Genomic DNA, 19841 nt, shown 5'->3' on the forward strand with positions numbered 1-19841 from the left:
TTTTATGACGAAAAGAAATTCTCAGGCTTTATTTTTAATGTTGTAGAACAAAGGGATGCGGGAAACGTTGCACACCTCAACCATAGCGATGCTCCTGCGGTTTGCTTGTGGATGGCAAAGCACAAAAGAGGAGGACAGGAAATGTTACGTGGTTTCGCTTGTACTGCAGACTCCAGCTGTCCCTATTTGCCAGGTATACTTCCTGTTTTCTGGTGCCCAGCGGTGCTAACACATGTAAATTTAATAGGCTGTATAGTAACAAATGCTGGGATGCAGGTGGCGCTGTGGGTTAAACCACAGAGCCTAGGACTTGCCGATCAGAAGGTCGCGGTTCGAATCCCTGCGACAGGGTGAGCTCCCGTTGCTCAGTCCCTGTTCCTGCCAACCTAGCAGTTCAAAAGCACAAAGTGCAAGTAGATAAATAGGTACTGCTCCGGTGGGAAGGTAAACGGCGTTTCCGTGCGCTGCTCTGGTTTGCCAGAAGCGGCTTAGTCCTGCTGGCCACATGACCCGGAAGCTGTACGCCGGTTCCCTCGGCCAATAAAGCAAGATGAGTGCCGCAACCCCAGAGTCGGTCACGACTGGACCTCATGGTCAGGGGTCCCTTTACCTTTATAGTAACAAACACAAAGTTTTTTACTAGAACTACTCAAAAATTACATACCACTTGAGAAGTATCTAATTTTGAGAAGTAGTTCTAGAAAATAACTTTGCGTTTGTTACTATATGGCCTATTACGTTTATGTGTGTTTCCAATTGGATTTGCAAAATATAGGCATTCTGGTGGTTTACAGCGGTGCTAACACACACTGTCTGGACTTAGTCTTTGGGAGAGATGTTTGGGGAGAGAGGGCATTTCAACATTTTCTTAGTATACACAGGCATGCGTCAGAGTTCTTTGGGTTTCAACCCTCCCTCCCAAGTCGCTAGGTGTCAAAGATCTAAAGGGACAGCTGCAAAAAGTCTAGTATGAAAATGTATATAAATGCACCTGCACAGATCCTAAGGAGCAGTCTGTTGCTCCATTTTCCTTCCCTTTAACGCTGACTATTCAGGCAGTAAATTTGGCTGAACATCTTTGCAGCTTTTCTATAAGGAGGACAGCCAAAGTTTGTGAGATGAAGATCTATTTAAGAACTCCACCTTAAACTGTTGCAGTTTCCTAGTGCAAGATAGGTCAAGGCAAAGTAAATTCTCCCAACATACATACAGCAGGTGGATAAGATTTTCCTGCAAAGCCATTCCTCCTTGGGATGGGAGCACAGAGCCATTATGAGCATTCAAGAGTCTGTCTGGCAAGGTTGGAAGGTATGATGCAGTGAGAATGCAATGGGAAAATCTGGCTGAAATGTCCTATTTGATCAAGCGTGACGTAGCGACTGTCCCATTGGTTCCATTCAGAGGCCTAGAAAGAAGAGGGAGCAAAGACGTCAGTAAGCATATGACAAAGTCTTGACACGATTCGGCAAACGAGTTTGGTGAAAGGGCAGCATTAGTTTCCATACACTGGCCTAACAAGCCTCGTACTGTATCTGGGTCTTTATCTTGCCAGTGCCAAAAGTTAGCATCCAGTCACTGAAAATTTAGGAGCTGCAATTCCTGTCAAGGTATGCAATGATTTATCTACTTATTTGTAGTACAGTGGTACCTTGGGTTAAGTACTTAATTCGTTCTGGAGGTCCGTTCTTAACCTGAAACTGTTCTTAATCTGAAGCACCACTTTAGCTAATGGGGCCTCCTGCTGCTGCCGCGCCGCCGGAGCCCGATTTCTGTTCTTATCCTGAAGCAAAGTTCTTAACCTGAAGCACTATTTCTGGGTTAGCGGAGTCTGTAACCTGAAGCGTATGTAACCTGAGGAACCACTGTATATGCATTTTTTGTGCAGAATACCTAGCTGAAGAGCTGCATCGCAAAATTCAGGTAAGTGTGAATTTCAAAGAGGAACAGTGCTTCACTTTGCATATTGCTTCGGAAAATGTGAATTTGGTAAGTTCCCCTTTAAGTGCGAAGTGAACCAAGCTTCTCACACATCCATCGCAAGGGTGCTTAGAATTGCATTGTGTATTTAATGTGACAGGATGCCTGATTGGAGAGGACTCACTTTTTACATCTACAACGCCGTCGCCGCCTCCTTGGGTCTTCAATTCATTTGGGAAGGGGGAGAGAAACGTACAAGTTATTTTATTAATATAATAATAATAATAATAATAATAATAATAATAATAATAATAATAATAATATTTCTTTATACCCCACCTATCTGACTGGGTTTCCCCAGCTACTCTGGGCGGCTTCCAATCGAATATTAAAAACTATACAGCATCAGACATTAAAAACTTCCCTAAACAGGGCCGCCTTCAGTTTTCTTTTAAAAGTAAAATAGTTGTTTATTGCCTTGACATCTGCTGGGAGGGCATTCCACAGGGCGGGTGCCACCACCAAGAAGGCCCTCTGCCTGGTTCCCTGTAGCGTCACTTCTTGCAGGGAGGGAACCGCCAGAAGGCCCTTGGAGCTGGACCTCAGTGTCTGGGTTGAACGATGGGGGTGGAGACGCTCCTTCAGGTATACTAGACCAAGGCTGTTTAGAGCTTCAAAGGTCAGCACCAACACTTTGAATTGTGCCCAGAAATGTACTGGGAGCCAATGTAGGTCTTTCAGGACCGGTGTTATGTGGTCTCGGCGGCTGCTCCCAGTCACCAGTCTAGCTGCCGCATTCTGGATTAATTGCATTTTGCGAGTCGCCTTCAAAGATAGCCCCATGTACAGCGCATTGCAGTAGTCCATATTTTAAATATTAGTATATTTAAAATGATGCAGTGCTTCGTGACCTCTTAATTTTGTATTTTTGAGCCATATGTACAGTGGTGCCTCGCAAGACGAAATTAATTTGTTCCGCAAGTTTTTTCTTCTTGCGAGTTTTTCGTCTTGCGAAGCACGGTTTCCCATAGGAATGCATTGAAAATCAATTAATGCGTTCCTATGGAGACCGCTTGCCAGGCTGGCGGTGCGGAGAAGGGCTTTTCTCCCCACCGCAAGCCTTCAGGATAGGTACGGGAACAGAGGGGAAGTTCTTGGGGCTTGCGGTGGGAGGAGGGTTTTTCCTCCCCACCGCCAACATTCAGAACAGCATTCTGAATGTTGGCGGTGGGAAGGAAAACCCTCCTCCCACCGCAAGCCTTCAGGACAGCCATCCGAAGCCTGGCGGGGGGAGTAGGTCTCTCCGCCCCACCGCCCCACCGCCAGCCTTCGGAGGAGCCTTCCGAAGCCTGGCGGGGGGAGAAGGTCTCTCCGCCCCACCGCCAGCCTTCGGAGCAGCCTTCCGAAGCCTGGCGGGGGGAGAAGGGCTCTCCGCCCCACTGCCAGCCTTTGGAGCAGCCTTCCGAAGCCTGGCGGGGGGGGCGGAGAGACCTCCTCCCACCGCCAGCCTTCGGAACAGCCTTCCGAAGACTGCCGGTGGGGCGGAGAGACCTCCCGCCGCCAGCCTTCGGAGCAGCCTTCCGAAGCCTGGCGGGGGGGGCGGAGAGACCTCCTCCCACCGCCAGCCTTCGGAGCAGCCTTCCGAAGCCTGGCGGGGGGGGGGGCGGAGAGACCTCCTCCCACCGCCAGCCTTCGGAGCAGCCTTCCGAAGACTGCTGGTGGGGCGGAGAGACCTCCTCCCGCCGCCAGCCTTGGGAGCAGCCTTCCGAAGGCTGGCGGCGGGAGGAGGTCTCTCCGCCCCACCGGCAGCCTTCGGACAGGTACGGGAACAGAGGGGAAGGCGCGCAGCGCTTCTCTGTTCCCGGGGCTTGCGGTGGGGGGAGGGTTTTTCCTCCCCACCGCCAACATTCAGAACAGCATTCTGAATGTTGGCGGTAGGGAGGAAAGCCCTCCTCCCACCGCAAGCCTTCAGGACAGCCATCCGAAGGCTGGCGCGGGGAGAAGGTCTCTCCGCCCCACCGCCAGCCTTCCGAGCAGCCTGGCGGGGGGAGGAGGTCTCTCCGCTCCTCCGCCAGCCTTCGGAGGAGGTCCGAGGACAGTGGGGAAGACGCGCTGCGCTTCCCCGCTGTCCTGGAGATTTCCCTATGGGCTTTCGTCTTGTGAAGGAAGCCCATAGGGAAATTCGTTTTGCGAAGCGCCTCCAAAACGGAAAACCCTTTCGTCTAGCAGTTTTCCGTCTTGCGAAGCGTTCATCTTGCGGGGCACCACTGTACCATATTTTTCGTCCTAGAGGGTGCACTGGTCCATAGGGCGCACCTCATTTTTTTTGGGGGGGGGGAAATAAATTTTTAAAAATTATTTTCCCCCCCCCAGCCACGGGGCTGGGGCGGGGGAAGCCCGAGCTTCCCCCCACTCCAGCCCCCAGAACAGGCTGCTATCCGCAAGCCTTGCGAGCCTGGCGGCAACTCCCGCCAGGCTCACAAGGCTTGCGGACATCTGCGCGAAGCACGGGGCGGCCTCCAGAGCTCCCGCCAGGCTCCCAAGGCTTGCGGATAGCTTCCTGAAGCCTGCATTCGCCCCATAGGACGCACACACATTTCCCCTTCATTTTTGTGTCCTATGGGGCGAAAAATACGGTATATATAAAATCACTTTTTCCAGCTGTGAGTGAGGAAGGCAGAAGAGGGCTTTCGGCTGCTGAATTTCCTCATGCAAGAGATTCTAGGTGCCTCAGCTCATATCATTATGACAGGGGTTTCTATCAGTCTAAGGCAGTGGCTTTCAACCAGTGTGCCGTGGCACCCTGGGGTGCCTTGAATGATGGTCAGGGGTGCTGCGGGCAACACTGGCCTCTGTCTTCCTTTCTCTCCCTCCCGTCTCTGATGCCCTCTTGTATCTCTGCCTTCCAAAGGCTTGCACAGCTATTTGTTGCAGCAGCCCTAGCTACAAGCTCCTCAGGTGAATGGTGCCTCTGGGGCTGGCCCAGGAGCTGAGGTGGCCTTGGAGTAAGCAAGCAAGTGGGCGAGGGAGCCCAGCCAGCTAGTCTGCCCGCCCTTGCTGTTGGGAATGGACAGACAAGTCCCAGGCCCCTGTGGGGCAGTGTGAGGAGACACCTCTCTTTGGAGTGGGGTCAGAGACCAGGGGCAGCAGAAGCAGCTGCCCAGAGGACTCCCAGGGAGAGGAGGGAGGAGAGAAGGCGGAGGAGTTGTTTGGATATGATATCCCGCTTTATCACTACCCGAAGGAGTCTCAAAGTGGCTAACATTTTCCTTTCCCTTCCTCCCCCACAACAAACATTCTGTGAGGTTAGTGGAGCTGAGAGATTTCAAAGAAGTGTGACTAGCCCAAGGTCACCCAGCAGCTGCATGTGGAGGAGCGGGGACATGAACCCGGTTCACCAGATTACGAGCTCTTAACCACTACACCACACTGTGGAGGCTGAGGAAACACTCCACAGGATGTTTGAAAAAAAGTGAGAGGTTGCGAGCTCTGCAGGCAAGGGGTGACATAACTGGGCTCCCGAGCCCCACAGGGGTGCTGCCGAAAGAATGTAGTTGGTCAAGAGAGCCGTGGACTCAAAAAAGTTGGAAACCTCTGGTCTAAGAGATTCACTGAAGGCTTGAAAACTTTGCCCAGCTTTGCCCATTTTATACTGTATATGTAGTTAGTGAGATAGACAGAAAGATGGTGTCCACTTCATGTGTTCCATCCAGCCTTTTAAAAGGCAAATTTTGGTGTTGTGAAAAACAGGTCTCGAAGTAGACTTTTGTATCAATGCACCACAAAATTTGTTCTATCTCTGCTGCTGCTTGACTCATTTACCCAACTCTCGACCAGCGTTTTAAAAATGCTTATAATCAGTCTGTAACCCATTTGTGGACACGTCTGCTAATTCACCAGAATTCTGAAAAAGGTGTGTGTGTGTGTGTGTGTGTAGAAATGGAGAGAGATTTGTTTTCTAGGCTGCCTCCCTTTGCAGAGCCCTACAAATCCAGCAATGTATGAGAGAGCTATAGTTATTAAGAGAGAAAGCAGACATGTTCTGTAAAAAAAAAAAGTACCCTGGTTATTATGAAACAAAATGCCTAGGAGATTATAAAGGGCTGCCATGATAAACAAGGCCTTTGAATGAGTTAGTTCCCAGCTAGTTTTAAGTGAACCTACTACCCTAGTACTGCCATCCAACAGAGTTTAAAGGAAATTATCTTACCACAGCACACCGACAGGGTGATCACCAACATTACCAGCAGAAGGAGGCAACCACCTGCTAAGGGGGCCCAAATGTACAGGTCACAGCGGAACATCACATCGTCATCTGGATCTGCACAGCAGAAACAAGAGCACACCAGAAATGAATCCTAAAGCAACAACTAGTAACAAACCTGTGATTTACAGCTGTCCAGTTTTTGACTGGGGCCTCACATTCCCTGGTGCTATTCTGTGATCCATTTGCCAGCATGGTGCCCAACCTTTGCTTACCCCTTCTGCAATGGAGGAGGACCACTGTCCTTCTTGAATGCCACAGTAAGGGACATTCTATTACTCCAGCTTTAAGTACATTTTTACATCTGCAGGTATAAAAAGGGTAAAGGGACACCTGACCATTAGGTCCAGTAGTGACCGACTCTGGGGTTGTGGCGCTCATCTCGCTTTATTGGCCGAGGGAGCTGGCATACAGCTTCCGGGTCATGTGGCCGGCATGACTAAGCCGCTTCTGGCGAACCAGAGCAGCGCACGGAAACGCCGTTTACCTTCCCGCCGGAGCGGTACCTATTTATCTACTTGCACTTTGACGTGCTTTCGAACTGCTAGGTTGGCAGGAGCAGGGACTGAGCAATGGGAGCTCACCCCGTTGTGGGGATTCGAATCGCCGACCTTCTAATCGTCAAGTCCTTCTGCAATGGAGGAGAGCCACTGTCCTTCTTGAATGCCACAGTAAGGGACATTCTAGCACTCCAGCTTTAAGTACATTCATCAACACTGTCTCCAAAAATTTTACACATCACTTGGGAAGACAGGCGGACTAATGCCAGTGTACTGGAAGAAGCAAATATCACCAGTGTCGAAGCAATGATTCTTCAACTTCATTGGACTAGTCATGTTGTTTGGATGCCTGATTATCATCTTCCAAAGCAACTACTTTATTCTGAACTTAAAAATTGAAAGCGTAATGCTGGTGGTCGACAAAAGAGGTTTAAAGACCCTCTCAAGGCAAATCTAAAAAAATGTAGACTAAACACTGACAACTGGGAAACACTGGCCTGTGAGCGCTCCATTTGGAGAACAGCCTTTGTCAAAGGTGTCATGGGCTTTGAAGACGCTTGGACTCAGGACGAAAGGGAGAAAGGTGCTAAGAGGGTTTGGCAAACCCTCACCATGATCAACACCTGCCCAGAAAGCTATGTCCCCACTGTGGAAGGACGTGTGGATCCAGAATTGGCCTCCACAGTCACTTACGGACTCACGGTTGAGACCATGTTTATGGAAGACAATTTTACTTGGCTATGAGTGATCGCCAAAGAAGATACTTCTAATCAATATTTGCAATTGAGTTCACAAGAAAGTGAGCATTTAAGCGGCTATTCTTGCTGGACTTGGATGTGTGTAAACATGGAAAGATATAATGACCTGAGTTTGACACACATGACTGTTTATCAATGCTGTGCACAGTTTTTCCTACAAAGAAATTATACCTGCACGAGAAAACCACTGCAATAACATGCCTTGCTGGATCAAGCCAAGGTCCATCAACTCTCCCATTTCCAACCACTAAGTGGCTAACCTCAAGTCTCTGATAGTGGCCAGTCTCATGCCTCATGCTCACTCACTTGGACAACTGAAAGCAGTAGCAGTGATGAGCAGAGCAGCAGGGTTGCAATAGTTGGCCACCATCCATCCATCAATCCATGATTTATTTACATGCTGCTTTCCCACCAAATAAAGAACCGTGCTCAAAGCAGTGTGCAGCAAAGAAAACAGGGAGGCATCTCAAAATCCAACAGTGCAAATGCAATTTCATAACAATGTAAGACAACAACACGGCAGAAAATAAAGTAACGTACCAAACCAAAACAAACAAACAAAACCAACCCACAGCTAAGCCGTGAGCCTTGAAGGCTGTGCCCATTGAGCTGACCCCCTCGTGATGGTCCTTAAAAAATAGCTTTTGTGTTGCCAAATTAGAGGCATCACTGTGCTGAGATCATTTCTAGCCAATACTGCAGAAAATAGCGTTTCGTTTTTCTTTCCATTCACTTCATTGGCGGGATGTGGGGAGCGCTGACTTGCCCCAAGGCTTTTACTGAAATTCTCATATTGAAAGCAGCGAGGGAGAAGATTCAAAGCACTGCAGAACAATTTGTGTGTTTATTGCAGAGGTTGGCTATTTACTTTAGGTTGGATCAGTGGCGTAGCGTGGGGGGTGCAGGGGGGGCCGGCTGCACAGGGCGCAACATCTGGCGATTAGGGGGCGCAAATCCACGGGTTAGGGGGTGCAAATTACTTGCCTTGCCCCGGGTGCTGACAACCCACGCTATGCCACTGGGTTGGATTCGGACTAAATTAGTTCCCACTGAAATATATGAAACCTGTTTTTGTTTTTGTTTTGTTGGGGATTGCTGTAAAACAAGGTCATTTGTTCTCAGAAAATGGTTATCTATCTTAATCATCTACATGAGGCGAGTTCTTGGGAATTGCCCGCCACCTGCAAGGTCAAAGAAATGATGTCATTTGACCTACACAGTTTATACCGAAATGGCTAAAATGACTGGAAGAATCAGAAATCAGGAAGACCAACGTTTTAATAAGGAATGGGGAAAATCTTAAAAACCATTGTAAACAGTTAAAATTGTTAGTAGAATTGGAATATCACTTGTAGCTTAAGGATGAATTTGGGACACAATGGAGATGTGAAAGATTTAGATTATCATAAAAGATGCAGGAGGAATTGATTAACAATAGGACCAACAAAGGGGAGGAGGGAAGTTCAGGAGATCATTGGAATCTTGTTTTTATTTTGTATGTTCTATATGTGACTGTAAAATTGTAATCTGAAAAACCAAATAAATAAATTTATGTAGTTCCCACTGAAATATATGAAACCTGAGTTATTTTTTTGTTCGGGATTGCTGTATAATTAGGTCACTGGTTCTCAGAAAACAGTTATCTATCTTAATTATCTACATGAGGCAAGTTCTTGGGAGTTGCCGGCCACCTGCAAGGTCAAAGAAATGATTTCATTTGACCTACACAGTTTCCATGGGAAACGGGAAGAAGTGAAACTGAATTTAAGTGGAGAGTATGTGGACTGTGACTCTTATCACTCCCTCAGTCACACTTTCCATCTGGACTAATATGAAAAACCAAATAAATAAATTTATGTATATTAAAAAAGGAGAGTGAAAGATTCACTCTAAGGATTGCCTTCACCAGGGCTCTGGTGGATGTTTCTGGACTCTGTGCTCATTTGCAACAATTAAGCTTCGATATGCCAGTAGTAAACCATTCTACTTGACGTCTGGAATGCTGTGTGGATTTATTGCTCTTCTTTGTGCTTTGGTTTCCTACACACTGAAAGCTGCGCTGTGCGTGTTGACTCTGCTGAGAGGCCAGTTTGGAGAAACAATGCTGGGCCTAAGCTGTCAATGAATTATGAGCAAAATACCATAATTCCTCACAATTTTATCAGTACCCAAGATCTATTAAAGGGACACAGGTGGTGCTGTGGGTTAAACTACAGAGCCTAGGGCTTGCCGATCAGAAGGTTGGCGGTTCGAATCCCTGCGACGGGGTGAGCTCCTGTTGCTCAGTCCCTGCTCCTGCCAACCTAGCAGTTCGAAAGCACGAAGTACAAGTAGATAAATAGGTACCGGTCCGGCGGGAAGGTAAACGGCGTTTCCGTGCACTGCTGTGCTTGGCCAGAAGTGGCTTAGTCATGCCAGCCACATGACCTGGAAGCTGTACGCCGGCTCCCTCGGCCAATAAAGCGAGATGAGCGCCGCAACCCCAGAGTAGGCCACGACTGGACCTAATGGTCAGGGGTCCCTTTACCTTTACCTTTAAGATCTATTAACGTGGTCTGTATCCAAGTCTACATTTGCATCCCACCCACCTTTCTTCCTTTTTAAAAACAAAACTATTTAGTTTTTCAGATTAAAGTTTTACAGTCAATTATCCAACAACCAACATAACAACAATATTCCAAAGCACCTCCTGAACTTCCCCCCTCCCCTTTGTGGGTCCATTTCCTCCCGCATCTTTTATAATAATTCAAATCTTTTACATCTCCATTATATTCAAAATTCAACATTAAACTACTAGTTTCATTCCAATCCTATTAACGATTTTAGCTGTTTACAATTTTTTTTTTAAAGATAAATTATAAATTTCCTCCATTCCTTATTAAAATTTTTGGTCTTTCTGGTTTCTGATTCTTCCGGTCATTTTTGCCATTTCGGCATAATCCATTAACTTAATCTGCCATTCTTCTCTGGTAGGGACTTTGTCTTCTTTCTCTGGGCCATTAACATCCAAGCAGCTGTGGTTGCATACATAAATATCCTTTTCTGATCCATTGGAATTTTTGGCATCTCCACCCACCTTTCTCCCACAGGGGGCCTCAAGGATCACTAGATGGTCTCTCGCATCCGGGGAATCTAACCAGACCTGCTTAGTTACCATATTTTTAAATAAAATAAATAAAAATTGGATTTGATATCCCGCCTTTCACTCCCCTTCAGGAGTCTCAAAGCGGCTAACAATCTCCTTTCCCTTCCTCCCCCACAACAAACACTCTGTGAGGTGAGTGGGGTTGAGAGACTTCAAAGAAGTGTGACTGGCCCAAGGTCACCCAGCAGCTGCATGTGGAGGAGCGGAGACGCGAACCCGGTTCCCCAGATTACGTGACTACCGCTCTTAACCACTACACCACACTGGCTCTCTATAGGACGCACTTTTTCCCCTCCAAAAATTAAGGGGAAATGTGTGTGCGTCCTATGGAGCGAATGCAGGCTCCTTGGCTTCAGCGATAGCAACGCGAAGCCTCCGAAGCGCAGAGGGAGCGCTCCCTCCGCGCTCCTTGGCTTCGCATTGCTTTCGCTGAAGCCTGGAGACCGAGGGGGTTGGTGTGCACCAACCCCTCTCACTCTCCAGGCTTCAGGGATAGCCGCCTGAAGCCTTTGGAGCGCAGCGGGAACTCACACTGCGCTCTGAAGGCTTTGGGTTCCTTTTGCTGAAGCCGGGAGAGCAAGACTCTCCTGGCTTCAGAAGAGGGAGAGCTGCGCAGCGCCCCTTCAGCGAAGTGGGAGGAGAAATGGAAGGGGCTCCGTTTCTCCTGCCACTTCGCTGAAGGGGCGCTCAGCAGAGAGAGGGAGCTCCCCCCCCCCCGTTCTCCCCCTCCTATGGTCCGGTGCATCCTATGGTCCGGTGCGTCCTATAGAGCGAAAAATACAGTTTCAGCAATCTCCCTGCTTCCTTTGCTTTTTGGACCATGCCCTGAGCAGTACGTGGCACTGGTTATAAAAGTGGCTTTATATCTTTTTACATACCAGGGTAGCCAAAATGGCGGTGCCCTGTTGGACTTCCCCTCCCATCAGCCCCTGCCAGTATGGCCAGTTCGGACAGATGATGGAAGTTGGTGGTCCAGCAACATCTCGGGGCCTCACTCTCACTCACTTCTTGTTTTGGGGCCAGTTATGACCCAAATGAGTAGCAGGGAGAAGGAAACATACCTGAGGCTGTGGAATGTGGACGTCCCATGGTTGTTGTAGGTCCTTCACTGGGAGTTGAAACCTGGGGTGCGATGGTGGTAGCCTCTGTAAAGAAAACAAAGATGAAGACTTTTCCTACATGTTTACAATGGCTCAGGGCTTGGTTGGGAAGTGGGCTCCGCAATCCCTGCCTAATAAGGTTGCCACCTTTGTTCTGGCAAAATAGTGGGCGGTTGGGGGTGATTATTATTATTTTAATCTGGTGCCAAAGTGACTTCAGAGCAATCCATTACGGTCCATTGCCGCCTAACAGGATTGAAATCTGTCACACGCAAACACAAACACACACAATTTGTAAAACTGTACGTGGCTTCGCAAAGCTTAAATACATGACCTTTCATACTCCATTTCAAACACATTTGGACCGGGGGAAAGGGGACCTGAAATACAGGACAAAACTGTGTCAATACAGGATGCAGCATTTTACATTCAAATACGGGACAGTCCTAAAGAGGACAGGTGGCAACCCTACTGCCTAAGGACTATAGATGGACGAACCTGTCAATTTCAGTTTCTCCCAGTTTCTCATTTTTCCACTCTTAAGTTCTTTCCTCGTCGTTTGTACATCTGTTGCTACGTGTGTATTTTTAAAAGGCGCTCATTAAAATTCACCATCATTTTTGTACAAACTTCTCCCAATATAGACATTCATGTAAATCAGTTTCCCCTAGTCCAAAACATGTACAGTGGTACCTCGGGTTAAGTACTTAATTTGTTCCGGAGGTCTGTTCTTAACCTGAAACTGTTCTTAGCCTGAAGCACCACTTTAGCTAATGGGGCCTCCTGCTGCTGCCGCACCGCCAGAGCACGATTTCTGTTCTCATCCTGAAGCAAAGTTCTTAACCTGAAGCACTATTTCTGGGTTAGCGGAGTCTGTAACCTGAAGCGTCTGTAACCTGAGGTACCACTGTACAGTGGTACCTCAGTTTAAGAACAGCCCTGTTTACGAACTATTCAGTTTCTGAACTCCGCAAAACCAGAAGTAGTGTCCCGGTTTGCGAACTTTACCTCGGTCTAAGAACGGAAGCTAAACGGTGGAAGGGCACTGGTGGAGGGAGGCCTCTTTAGGGAAAGCGCACCTCAGTTTAAGAACGGTTTCGGTTTAAGAACGGACTTCCGGAACAGATTAGGTTCGTAAACCGAGGTACCACTGTATGTTAGTTTCACCAATATATGCATTTTTATGCACATTTTGTTGAACGGTCTCTTTAAATTTGAAGGTTCATTATTGTTCCACAAGATGTGTATTTCTTTAAAGGCCAGAGCAAATAACATGACCTAGTTTTACAGCTGTGACGCAGTATAGCAGGTGCTGTTAAGTTGTGGTAATTAAGCTGTTGGGTATGGTATATAAAGAGCAGCATGTAGCTCTCTCAGTACCCTGGTGGATGGGTTATGCTTATTGATATATTGTAATTTAGTGTAAAAGGAGTTTTTGTTTTGTTATTAAAACCTAGCAAAAGTTACTCTGCGTTTCTTGAATGTGTGGTCTCCCCAGCACGCCTTCTGCAGCGCAACTAATCTGCAAAATATTCAACACATTTCATCCTAGTACATGCATTTTCATTGTTCAGAGAATTGAATTGCAAAATTCAGAGAAGTGTGAATTTCACACAATGGCTGTCCATGGAGGCACAGGTTAATTCTATGCCCATGGCAGCTGTCTACCTGCTCCATCTGGCACACTGGTTGAAACCCTACCTGCCCACAGACTGTCTTGCCAGAGTGGTACATGCTCTGGTTATCTCCCGCTTGGACTACTGCAATGAGCTCTATGTGGGGCTGCCTTTGAAGGTGACTCAGAAACTACAACTAATCCAGAACGCAGTTGCTAGAAAGGTAACTGGGAGCGGCCTCCGGGACCACATAACACCGGTCCTAAAAGATCTACATTGGCTCCCAGTATGTTTCTGAGCACAATGCAAAGTGTCGGTGCTGACCTTTATAGACCCAAACGGTCTTGGCCCTCCACCCGCATTGTTTAGCCCGGACAGTGAGGTTCAGGTCTGAGGGCCTTCTGGTGGTTCCTTCACTGTGAGAAGTGAAGTGTCAGGGAACCAGGCAGAGGGTCTTCTCGGTAGTGGCGCCAGCCCTGTGGAATGCCCTCCCATCAGATGTTAAACTGATAAATAACTACACAACTTTCCAAAGACATTTGAAGGCAGCCCTGTACAAGGAATTTTTTCATGTTTGACATTTTGCTGTGCTTTTATTGTGCTGGAAGCTCCTCAGAGTGGTTGGGGTGAGTGGAATATAAGTGGTAAATTATTATTAATAATATTAGACCAGACGAGAACATTTCTTGTAGGAAGGAGGGGGACCTATCTTTGCTGCCCACCTTACCAAATTCAGAAATCAGACAGAAATGGCTCGATTCTGTAGTATCTGGTGGAAAGGAAAGCAACCTTGGGAGCAGGGCTGAAAGAAACGGGAGAACTCTTCAAGATTATCCAGATGAAGAGCGATAAATAGCCAAGGGCGAGAAGATTAGAGAAGCAAGGCTTTCTAAAACAGGAGACAACCTGGATTCTGATGTAGAGAGATTAGGTGACTGGCTATTTAATGGGTCTTCGGTCTCATTTATTTCCAGGAAGGCTAATTAGAAAGGTTGCCTCCCATCTCCTGTAACCCTATTGCCATTGTCAGAATATTTAGAGGATTTAGCCCTACCACAGGAGATCAGGGCACTGTGGGATTTGACATTTTTCTGGAGGGCCTGCAAGACAGAGCTGTTCCACCCTCCCCCCCCCCATTTATTTATTTTGATGGAACCTCTTATATGGGATTTGTATATAAATTTTCCCTCGGCTCTTTTTGCTGGCCCATGTAGGACCAGCATGGATAATTGGCCCTGGTGAATACAGTGGTACCTCAGGTTACATACGCTTCAGGTTACATATGCTTCAGGTTACAGACTCCACCAACCCAGAAATAGTGCTTCAGGTTAAGAACTTTGCTTCAGGATGAGAACAGAAATTGTGCTTCAGCGGCGTGGCAGCTGCAGGAAGCCCCATTAGCTAAAGTGGTGCTTCAGGTTAAGAACAGTTTCAGGTTAAGAATAGACCTCCGGAACGAATTAAGTACTTAACCCGAGGTACCACTGTATTTGACATTTTCTCCCCTTATGGCTTTGATCTATAGGCTACCACTAAAACGAGGCTACATATTAAGCTGCATTTTAAACTGTATTCTAACTTATATTTTAATCAACTCTTCTTTTGTTTGGTTTTTGGGTTTGTTTGTTTTTTAAAAAAATTCCCCCCCTGTATTTCTATTCAGTGTTAGCTGCCCTGAGCCCAGTCTTGGCCGGGGGGTATAAATAAAAATGTATTATTATTATTTATTATTAGCATCATCATTTCCCTGACATTTTCCTTATCACATAAAGCACGGTTTTTTGGCAAAGAGAGTTTGTTGCACAAAACCTCTCAGCCGACTATAACCGCACACCTTGAAATGTGATGTGATTGAACCCCACCCACCCCCTCCCCAAAATAGCAACGTTCTGGAAAACGCCTCTCAAAAGGGGGCAGGGGAAACAGCTGGTGTGGCAGGGAATGTGTATCAAACTCACACCACTGACCGTGGGCGTTTAAACACCTGGAATGAAACTTACTTGGCAGGTAGACTTTGAGTCCTGAACTGAAGTAGACCACCTGGTTGTAGAACAAAAAGCAAAAGTAGATGCCCTCATACTCCTTCCCGAAGCTGACAATTCTTAGCAGGTAACCGTCAGAAGATTTTGATGCTATGTAGCCTCTGACCGTTTCTTGTGGGCTTCTAGACCTTGAAGGCATATATATGATGAAGTGAGTGCTGAGGTCCGGGTTTTGACGGACCCAGTACACCCCAACATCCATTTTGCTGGTCTCACATTTCAGTTCCACTGGAGTTTTGGAGGCTTGGGGAACGTTACCGGTCAACTTCATTCGCACCATACTGTTGGCTTGGGGCCACCAGCAGCCTGGAGAGCAAAGAAACTGCTTTGTTATTTACTGTTTACGGAATGACAGCAAAGACTGTGAAGCATAGACTTTTAAAAAAATATATATCTTTATTAATTTAAAATAAATAAATTTCTGAAAAACAGACGTACACACAAGTAAACAAACATACAATCAATCAAACAAACAAATAACAGAAAAATCAAACAAACCACCACACTATAAGATATAAGAAGATGAATATAATTATCATTATATACACTCCTGAAAAACAACAACACTGTCTTCTTAATATATTGTGCATATGGCAAAGGGGCTGATGGTTGTCATTAAGCCAGGGATTTGCTTCTGTTAGTTTTATTTTATTAACTGTATTTGCTCTATAATGCACCTGGTCTATTTGGTTCTCTTTTCTGGTTAATCAGTTCCCTTTTTTGCAAATTCCTGTGCTTGGGCTTCTGTTTTATTTCGGGTTGCACATTAGATTCGCATTGGTAAAATGAAATATTGTCATTTTGGGAATGTTTGGGCAAGCCACGTGGCCCTTTCTGAACAATGTAGTCATGGATCCTTTTGCTTATCGTCTAAACTTTATACCAAAGCGCAGTAATATCAAACACACATTTGGTTATGTGTGTCACTGGAAACATAAGAAGATACCTTTGAAACAAGAATATTTGCAAAAATCATGGGATGCCCCTTCCTTGGTAAAATTAACAGAATTCCTTACATTTCGAAGTAGCTTTGATTGTGTTAATTCATGTACAGTGGTACCTCGGGTTACATACACTTCAGGTTACTCACGCTTCAGGTTACAGACTCTGCTAACCCAGAAATAATACCTTGGGTTAAGAACTTTGTTTCAGGATGAGAACAGAAATTGCGCGGCAACAGCGCGGCAGCAGCGGGAGGCCCCATTAGCTAAAGTGGTGCTTCAGGTTAAGAACAGTTTCAGGTTAAGAACGGACCTCTGGAACGAATTAAGTACTTAACCCGAAGTACCACTGTACTGTATATAAATAACTCCTTGTAATCCTTGGTCATGATTGATTTTAATGGTTGAGCACCATATAAAGGATAACTTTCAGGCCTAAAATACATATATTTTATCTCACAAACATGTCCTAAATCCTCTAAATATTCTGACAAATGGCAATGGGATTACAGGAGCATGGAGACAGCCTTTCTAATTAAGCTCACATTGTAAATGGAGTGTGGAAGGATGTGCACCAAATACATTTTTGAGAGATGAAGCCAATTTAATAAACCGTTGGAATACAACATTTCAAAATGTGTTATGCGCTATGCGTTATTCTCATTTATATGGCCCTGTTGGCAAGCTACAGCAATCCTCTTTCTGATTATTACCTTTTCTTATTATTCAAGGATTATTCCCCAGAGTGGCTGGGGTAACTCAGCCAGATGGGCAGGGTATAAATAATAAATTATTATTATTATTATTATTATTATTATTATTATTATTATGGTGCATAATCATTTTATTTTATGTTTTTTCTCTCATGTTTAGTTAAGAATGTATCATTTGATATCTGATTTGTTTTTTTTGTTTTATACTGCACTTTTTTGCAATGTTCTAAATAAGAAAAGTCTGTGTTTTCACATAGGTGTTTTGACACTTCTATCAAATAAAAGGTGTGGGTTTTTTTTATTAAAAAGTTCTTTTTCCTACCTTCAAAAATTAAAAGAACCATGCAACAAACTCCACATGACTGTAGATTTATTTTTCTCAACAGCAGCCTTCTCCTTCACCATCCCATAACATACTGCATAGATATAGCAGGCTGCTTTGGAAAGTTACAGTAATTTGGGGCAATTTTTGCGATACAGCATGGGAACCGTGTAGTCACAGAAAACAAATCCAAAAGTCTTGCTGGACAAACCTGAATCACATCCAAAGTCTATCCCTCTCACCAATTGTGGCTTAAGTAAAAAAGACCCACAGCCGTGGTATCATACTCACATAGTATCAGGCTGACGGACCACAGGAGAGAAAAAAATCTGGCCATTTTCTCTTTTCTTCAGTGAAAGCAGAAGTGAACAGAGGCGAGTTTGATGGCTGCAAGACCTGCTGAGTGGAAAGGATGTGATGTCAGTATCACCCCTGAAGAGAAGTTTCTCAGCTTCTTCTTTCAAGCTGACTATAAGCAAACAAAAAAGACCCGTGAAGAATGCCCAGTGTGGATGATATTTTCCCCTGTCTTCTGTCTTCCACTGTGTAATGAGCAAGCCTTACATATATATTAATATGCCAGAATCATGTTGCTTATAATCTAGGTTGGATGGGCAGGATGTGGTGGCAGAGTAACACTCTTTGGCAGAGCAAAATAAAAATAAAAGTACCTGATTCTAGAGGAAAGGAACACACAAGCTGGCAGAGTAGAAAGGATCCTAACAGGATGGAACAGAGAGCTAACCAAAGGAAGAAATGTAAGGTGATCTGGAGGTCATCTTCTAAGTTTCCAGGAGTGGCTCAGTGGAGCAGAGCTCAGCCTTTTCCTTCCAGTTTACCACACCTATCGGACATCTTCGTGAGAAAAACATGTGCTGTTGTCTACAGGGAATACTCTAGGCAGGGCTGGTTGCGGAAATTTGCAGTTCAAAAACATCCTTTGACCATCCATGTTAAACATGAGGACTGGTACAGCAAACTTCTTGGTGTGAGGCAAAGGGAGCAATCTGCGATGGCGTGCGCCTGGTACTGAGACCATTTCAGACACTATGTACACATTAAAGGTAAAGGTAAAGGGAGCCCTGACCATTAGGTCCAGTCGTGGCAGACTCTGGGGTTGCGGTGCTCATCTCGCTTTATTGGCCAAGGGAGCCGGCGTACAGCTTCCGGGTCATGTGGCCAGCATGACTGAGCCGCTTCTGGCGAACCAGAGCAGCGCACGGAAATGCCGTGCCAGAGTGGTACCTTCCTGCCAGAGTGGTACCTATTTATCTACTTGAACTTTGACATGCTTTCGAACTGCTAGGTTGGCAGGAGCAGGGACCGAGCAACGGGAGCTCACCCCGTCGCGGGGATTTGAACCACCGACCTTCTGATCAGCAAGTCCTAGGCTCTGTGGTTTAACCCACAGCGCCACCCGCATCCCGATGTACACATTAGTGGCTGGATTCAGCAAGGTCGTGTGTGTGTCGTCGCCCCCCCAACTTGTCCCACTTTTCAAGTCACATTTGCAGGTTGCTGTACAAACCAGAGTGGGATGTCTTCACCTGATGTGCACGACCCATACCCTCCAACATTTCACCAATGAAAACAGGGATGTCCTATTCCATCATCATCATCATCATCATCATCATAAATTTTTTTATTATTTATACCTTGCCCATCTGACTGGATTGCCCCAGCCACTCTGGGCAGCTTCCAACATATAAAAAAACATCATAAAACATTAAACATTTTGAAAAACATTTCCTATACAGGTCTGCCTTCAGATGTCTTCTAAAGGTTGTATAGTTACTTATCTCCTTGGCTCAGGGGTCGCATAACTCCATACCCTCCAACGTTTCTCCAATGAAAATATGGACATCCTAAGGAAAAGAGGGACATTCCGAGATCAAATCAGAAACTCAGAAAGCTTCTTTAAATCCAGGAATGCTCTCCAAAAATAGGGACACTTGGAGGGTCTGCAACAGTGTTGAACTGATTCCCTGTTTTTTTCTGTTTAGTCACATCACACATTTAAAGTATATGGTTCCCCCCAGCAAGGATCTTGGGAATTGTAGTTTGTTAAGGGTGCTAGGAGCAATGACAAACCTAGATAGCATCTTAAAAAGTAGAGACATCACCTTGCCAACAAAGGTCCGTATAGTTAAAGCTATGGTTTTCCCAGTAGTGATGTATGGAAATGAGAGCTGGACCATAACTGATCGCCGAAGAATCGATGCTTTTGAATTATGGTGCTGGAGGAGACTCTTGAGAGTCCCATGGACTGCAAGAAGATCAAACTGATCCATTCTGAAGGAAATCAGCCCTGAGTGCTCACTGGAAGGACAGATCCTGAAGCTGAGGCTCCAATACTTTGGCCACCTCCTGAGAAGAGAAGACTCCCTGGAAAAGACTCTGATGTTGGGAAAGATGGAGGGCACAAGGAGAAGGGGATGGCAGAGGACGAGATGGTTGGACAGTGTTCTCGAAGCTACCAGCATGAGTTTGACCAAACTGCGGGAGGCAGTGGAAGACAGAAGT

The 19841-nt window shown here is 46.0% G+C and overlaps 1 protein-coding gene across 4 annotated transcripts; it reads right to left on the reverse strand.

Moving 5' to 3' along the window:
* On the reverse strand, positions 1 to 18171 carry CD8A (CD8 subunit alpha). Of its 4 annotated transcripts, none has more exons than XM_083709929.1 (7): positions 17990 to 18171; positions 17610 to 17717; positions 15301 to 15648; positions 11646 to 11729; positions 6128 to 6238; positions 2102 to 2138; positions 1 to 1405 (listed from the first exon to the last, which is right to left on the reverse strand). In XM_083709929.1, exons 2-7 carry the CDS (start codon positions 17653 to 17655, stop codon positions 1354 to 1356), a joined length of 678 nt encoding a protein of 225 aa, XP_083566055.1. In that variant the 5' UTR covers positions 17656 to 17717; positions 17990 to 18171; the 3' UTR covers positions 1 to 1353. The 4 variants fall into 4 exon arrangements, with proteins under 4 accessions (XP_083566055.1, XP_083566056.1, XP_083566053.1 ...); XM_083709930.1 differs by having other exon boundaries at positions 17610 to 17714; positions 17990 to 18137; XM_083709927.1 differs by having other exon boundaries at positions 17610 to 17787; positions 17990 to 18136.
* Between the last annotated feature and the right edge of the window lie 1670 nt (positions 18172 to 19841).

The sequence above is a fragment of the Podarcis gaigeae genome, assembly GCF_964106915.1.
Source record: "Podarcis gaigeae genome assembly, chromosome: 13".
In the NCBI taxonomy this organism is placed as follows: Eukaryota; Metazoa; Chordata; class Lepidosauria; order Squamata; family Lacertidae; genus Podarcis; species Podarcis gaigeae.